Source organism: Arachis duranensis, chromosome 5 (assembly GCF_000817695.3).
Source record: "Arachis duranensis cultivar V14167 chromosome 5, aradu.V14167.gnm2.J7QH, whole genome shotgun sequence".
Taxonomy (NCBI): domain Eukaryota; kingdom Viridiplantae; phylum Streptophyta; class Magnoliopsida; order Fabales; family Fabaceae; genus Arachis; species Arachis duranensis.
The window spans coordinates 81,376,286-81,382,543 of NC_029776.3; the positions used below are offsets into that span (position 1 = coordinate 81,376,286).

General features: G+C 35.8%; 3 protein-coding genes across 3 annotated transcripts in view; 1 reads left to right on the forward strand and 2 right to left on the reverse strand.

Annotated features, from left to right (window-relative positions):
• Positions 1–292, reverse strand: part of LOC107489716 (uncharacterized) — a 1,370-nt gene extending 1,078 nt beyond the window's left edge. The window contains exon 1 of the mRNA XM_021143886.2: positions 49–292. Within this exon, the coding sequence (XP_020999545.1) occupies positions 49–292 (244 nt within the window). The remainder of the gene's footprint in view (positions 1–48) is intronic.
• Positions 293–421: 129 nt separating this feature from the next.
• LOC110281213 (uncharacterized) lies at positions 422–1,710 on the reverse strand. Its single transcript, XM_021142851.2, has 2 exons — positions 1,443–1,710; positions 422–965 (listed from the first exon to the last, which is right to left on the reverse strand). The coding sequence occupies exon 2, from the start codon at positions 958–960 to the stop codon at positions 559–561; it is 402 nt and encodes a 133-aa protein (XP_020998510.1). The 5' UTR covers positions 961–965; positions 1,443–1,710; the 3' UTR covers positions 422–558.
• A 1,177-nt stretch (positions 1,711–2,887) lies between these two features.
• LOC107489745 (pentatricopeptide repeat-containing protein At2g40240, mitochondrial) lies at positions 2,888–6,220 on the forward strand. Its single transcript, XM_016110502.3, has 2 exons — positions 2,888–4,070; positions 5,440–6,220. Exon 1 carries the CDS (start codon positions 2,993–2,995, stop codon positions 4,031–4,033), a length of 1,041 nt encoding a protein of 346 aa, XP_015965988.1. The 5' UTR covers positions 2,888–2,992; the 3' UTR covers positions 4,034–4,070; positions 5,440–6,220.
• Positions 6,221–6,258: the final 38 nt, after the last annotated feature.

Consider the following 6,258-nt stretch of genomic DNA (forward strand, 5'->3'; position numbering starts at 1 on the left):
TGCAAATGATGTTTAAAAATATTGCTAATTGCTCCTCTATCATTACACCTGCAGTATCACGTAGCATGGCTCGTTGACGGAGAATGTCACACAACTTGTGAAATACATGCTTGTCCATCCGCAACATTTCCCGGCAGTAGTCATCATGACCATTCAGCACTTCTGACACAAATTCGCATCTCCTAGGAGATAGACAACGAGAAGGTTGCTTGGTTAGACAGCTGTAGTAATAGTAGCCAGCAGCAGCCGCAACTAGTTCCATCTCATCCAATTCTAGATCAATGTCTTCCATGCTTATTGGTGCATCTGTAAAGATAGAGTTCAAGGGTTCGAATGGTGCAAGATAATATATCTTTCTCATCTATTGAGTTCAGAGCTCTATAAAGCATTCTAATCATGCATAAAACAAGTAAAAAAGTAGTTTGAAAGAAAACTGCTCTGTTTTTGTTTGCATTCAGAACTTCAAATTGATAAACTTGGAAACACAGGCATTACCCTTGTAATCTACTTAAACTGTACAAAAGTATTGATCATTTAAACCAAAAACAAAAAGTTTTCTCAAACAATTTGTGCAGAGGAAACCCCACATTTGCCCTGCAACCATGGCAATCTTTTCTCATCCTTAAGAGAGATGAAAACCTCACGGGCATTGGGGTGGTCCTCAAACAAATCCAAAGCAAGAAAGTATATCCGATCATCAACACCTTGCGTCTCATCCAACAATTTGATGCACTTGCTTACGGAGAATCTGTCCTCACTCTTCATAATTGCACTTGCCCTCATCTTCGAAGCAGCAGCTATCTCCAGCATGGCATCCACTATAGCACCACCAGCAGCTTTCCTTCCTCTCTTCCGGCTGGCACCGGAACTAGATGGCACGCCAGCATGGCGTTTGTGTCCATCCAACATGATTGCATCGTCTCCAGAGCCCGAAGAGCCATCCTCATCCGCATAAGTCATGGCCACTGCAACACCAAAATGCACACAGCTCAGGTCTCTATATCACAATGTATGGCATTGCAGAAAGGAAAAAAATACACATAAATTCGAAATCACAATAAAGGGAAGGCTCCTGAAACATCAATAATCTCAGAACTCAAATTCGTCCCCACCCAGAAAAAAAAATTCAAAAAGCCAGTTCCATAGTAGCAAAATTTCAATTTTCAACAACATTTTTTTTAATATGGCAAAAACGAAAAGGTTTTCTTCAGTAGCCCCAATTATTAGGAAATTTGGAAAATTTAGCAGTTAGTAACCAATATTAAGAGAGAAGTTATACTTGCTTCCTTTCCTTTTCTTTTTTTAAAGAACAAAAAAGTTTTTTTTCATAGCTAAAGAGAAAGTTATTCGACCTCGGCATGCAAAATATTTAGAAAAAATCGACCTTTTGCATTGGATTGGCATGCTATTTGACAAATAAGAAAGGAAGAAAAGCTTCGTACCTTTTGACAGAGCGAAAGGAGCGCGGGGTTCTTTCGATTTCTGAGTGAAGGAAATCGGTACAGTGGGAATAATGTGGGGTTTGGAAGAAGCGCGATTCGAATAAGAGCGGTCAAATCAATAATAACTGCTGAAAACCCTAACACAATGGAAATCGTAGAAGAAGACAACGACGAAGATTACAGAATCCCCAAAACCTCCGCCATTTAAGTTTAATCGCATTCGTTTCACTCCCTTGTACACTCGATGCCAGTGTACTCTTTTGGTTTTTGACTCTTGACTGTTGAATCCAATGTTAATAGGGTTTAATTTTGATGCATAATCTAAAATATTTTGTACAATTGTATAATTATAATTATTTTTTAATAATTATTTATATAATTAATATAAAAATAAATTATTTTTATTAATTAAATATTATATAATTAAGTGTACATATAAAATAATTATATTAAAATTAAATTCTATTTATTAAAGTGAAAATTCTGTGTAAATATCAAATATTTTGGTATTAAGACACATGAGTTTCCATCTTTTATTAATAAGAAATTTTGCATTCATTGTGCGATCATTTATACAAATAAAACATCAAGTTATATATGTATATAGGTTTTACAATTTTATAAACCATTAGAAAAAAAATTAAATAAAATTTTTTTAAATGTGTTTAATTGAAATTAAAAAGAACGGATTTTTATTTAAATTAAATAATTATATAATTTGTCAATATATATAAATTATTAAATAATTACTTAAATAAATAATATATCATATTTCGAGTGTTGTGACTTAATTTCTATTTTGATTATATCTCAGGTGTTAAGACTTAAATCATATTTTAAATGTATTTTAATTTTTGAGTGTTTAGTATCTGTTTTTTAACTTATCAGGTACGTTCAGAATATCATAGCTTATAATCTTAGTATTATTAGACTCATAATATCTAAGATGTAGTATGTTATTTACTTAGATAATTATTCTATAGTTTATGTATATCGATAAATTATATAATTATTTAAAATTTAAATAAAAAATCCCTAAAAAAAACCCATTTTATCATGTTTTGAAAGCCATGAAAATTTATTTAACATTTTAAAACAAATAAACATGGTTGATTTAATTAATTTATAAACCACTTTGTTAGAGTTCAATTTTCAGCACGAAGAATAGTACTACTTAAGTAAGGTCATATTTTTAACATAAAAATGCTTTCAAGTTGAACAAATTATTTTTAATAAGGATAAACCTATAAATTTTTACTAGAAAATACCTTCATAAACTTTATACAAAAATAAAATTCTACACTATTTTATTTTATAAAATATAATAATTTTGATTTCTTTCTAAAAAAAAATTAATGCTAACAAAATATGTATCAGTAATTTCATATTAAAAAAATTAGGAGGCAAAACAATATTTTATAAATATTTAATCATATGTTATCAAATTAACTAATTTTTTAAGATGTTATGTGCTCAACAGTCAACACACACCAAGCGAGTTTCTCTTTCAAGTTTGAACTGTAAGTCTGTAACGCAGTCCATTCAATACGATGTCGTTTCACTCAAAACTACTCAACAAAACCCTCTTTTATTCCCTCTTTACCCTCCGTCGATTCACTACCACCGCCACCACCACCGCCAAGCAATTTCCCGCTAACCCAACCTCCACCTCTTACGACGAACTCACCAATGCTGCTGGAAGCTCCGGCGACTTCCATGCTCTTCGCGATGCCCTCAACAAGCGCATCCAAGACAACTGCTTCAACACCAAGTCCACCTTCAACTTCGTCACCGACGAAACCTTCTCCTCTTCCCTCCTCAACCACCTCCTTCAAACCCTATCCGCCCTCAACCGCGGCGTCACGCGCAAGAACGCGTTCGATTCCCTCATCACGCGCCTCTGCAAGCTCCAGCGCGTCGATGACGCGCTCCACGTCATCGAATATATGGTACGTATCGACGCCGGGGGCTGCCGCCCCAGTGCGACCACCTTCTACCCCGTCCTGAACCTCCTAACGCGCCAGAAAGCCATAGACCACGCGCGGCGCGTGGTAGATTTCATGTCCACGCTTGGCCTGAATCTGGATCTGACGGGACACAACTACTTCCTCGTTGCGCACTGCTACGCCGGAGACGTGGCTGCCGCCGCCGGAGTTTTGAAGAAGATGGAGGAAGATGGGATTGATGCGGACGCGCGTACGTTCGACGCGCTTGTGTTGGGCGCGTGTAAAGTTAAGAAGGTGGACGGTGGTATGATGCTTGTGAAAAGGATGGTGGATGATGGAGTTCCTATTTTGTATTCAACGCACATGTTTGTGATTAGGGGTTTGTTGCAGATGAAATGCTATGAACAAGCTTTGAGGTATGTGAAGGGTTTTGGTGGAAAAGATAAAGCTTTGGATGCTGAACTTTTTGGGTATTTGGCTAGCCAGCTTGTAGGGTTGAAGAGGATTAAGGAGGCAGTGATTGTTTTGGAGGAAATGGACCAAAGGGGTTTGCCAATGGGTCACAAATTGAGAATCTTTTATGAGAAGAATGCTGGAAATGAGGATAAAGGGGAGAAGAAGAAGGAGAAGAAGAGGAGTGGTTGATGGGGTTGAAATTTTCAGAGTGAATGTGAAAGTGTTGGTAATTACTACAATTTTTTTTGATATTGTGAAAATGAGGGGCTTATAGTTTGTTTAGTGCAATGATTGTTTTTTAGTGAGAATTCATATTTTTGAGAGTTCAACATTGGGGAAGGAATTTGAAACATGACAATCAAACAATTTATTAGGAAATACTTGCATGCTAGTATTAGTATTTATTACTTGTAGTTGTAGGAGAAATCATAGGATATAAACTGATGTAGTGTTGTTATTGTTAAAGTTGAGAGAAAAAAAAAATTGAAAATTTTGTCTCTGCAATAGTTTGGATTGCATATCAATTCATGTTAGTAGTAGATAGAATAACTGAATCTAGACTTCTAGGGTGAAATGGGTTAACATGAGTAGAATTATGGGTATAAGGAAAATTTTGCTGTGTTCGTTATAGTTTTACCAATATGCTGCTTTTGACTTGAAATTGAAACTTGAAAGTATTAGCTCGCTAATTACAAACTACTTTTGTATGTGGTGAAAATTCCTCCATTTTCTTAGTTTTAAGTAAGTGTTTGTGATGATACGTGGCAGGTTAAGGAAGTTTATTGTGTAAATTAAGAGTTTCGTTTTATTTTGGATTAACTATTGTTCTTACTATTTACTGATTTAAAGATGATGTGAATTAACCAAAACAAAAGAAGAAAAAGAATGACAAAAGATAATTCCTCTTTGTAACTCTCTGTTGGTTCTGTCTTTGATTTTTATGCTCCTTGATTTGCTTTAACTTATAGCAGGTTAGACAATGCTTTAGTATAGCATTTGCATATTATGAGCTTTGAATGTCAAAGTCCTTAGCAACATGGATCAAGTTTAGAAATGCTGATGAGGTTTTCTGTTTTAGCTATAATTCTAGGAATTATTTGCAAGAAAATTTTCTACTTATTTTATGGTAATTGCTATAGATTTTCAGTCTTTTATGTGTGGATTAGATAAGTTGTTAGGTTTTACCATGGTTATAGAAATCACATGCTATGAATATAGAATTAAAACCCTAAAATGGTTCTTGAGATTGGTATTGTGCACTAAAATCGTCCCTGAGAATCCAATTGTATCAATTACATTATTGAGATTGACAAAAATGCACCACGTTAGTCCCTGACCCATTTTCCATTAACGACGTGATGACATGGTTTGATGAAATGGGCTGATAGAGACACGTGTCACTATGATTTGACCACGTGTAATGGTATAATGATGTATTGACCAGTGACATGTGGCATGCTGATGTGGATGGTTGTGCCATGAGTCACATGTCTGTTTGTGCCACATATCGCAACAGTATTTGTCCATGTGTCATGCATTATGTCATCATTGTAACTGCACTAAATTAGCCCCTCACTTTGTTTTGGAAATGAAAGGGACATGAGAGGCTGAAAGTTTTCATGTGGAGAGCTGCTCACGGGCGACTATTCACAGCAGTAAGAAAAGCTAGAGTGTTCGGCTCAAATTCAAAGTGCCCCCTTTGTAAGGATGTAGAGGAAACAACCTTATATGCACTTAGGGACTGCTCAAGAACCGCTTGGATTTGATTTCAATTCATTCTACCTAGTGTGATTCCCATATTCTTCTCTATGGAGTTTTAAGACTGGATCAACTTAAATCTGAGGAATAACATGGGAAGAAGATCTCAAACATGGCGAGAGGAGTTTATTACTACATGTTGATGGATTTGGTATTGGAGAAACAAGAAAGTTTTTAATCCACCTTTCACCAGACCACCAAATGCTGTCAAGGTTATAAAAGAGGCGATCAAAAGAAGCAAAAAAGCTTTTGACAAAAAAAAGTGGTATCCAGTGAAAGATGACATACTATCCTAGTAAGATGGAAGCCGCCAAAATTGGAATGGGTAAAGCTTAATGTAGATGGAGCAAGAAAGGAGGAGGAACGTGCTGTTGGGTGTGGGGGTTTGATTAGAAATAATAAGGGAGAATGGATTGGAGGATTTGAGGCCAGAATAGAAGAGCAAGGCAGCATCACCCATGTTGAAATTTGGGGAATACTCAAAGGAATGAAAATGGCATGGGATCTCGGTATACGGAGGATAATAATTGAAACAGACTCGAAAGAAGCTTATGATTGTATTAACATGGCTGAAGAAGAAGGACGATATCAAAATGCCCTCATTCGGGACATTTTCAACCATTAGATACATGTATCTTATTCTTGGACATTCCACC

What these genes read in the sequence shown, in the direction of transcription:
- LOC107489745 (XM_016110502.3), top strand. Translation starts at nt 2,993, where the DNA reads ATGTCGTTTCACTCAAAACTACTCAACAAAACCCTCTTTTATTCCCTC.
- LOC110281213 (XM_021142851.2), bottom strand. Translation starts at nt 960, where the DNA reads ATGACTTATGCGGATGAGGATGGCTCTTCGGGCTCTGGAGACGATGCA.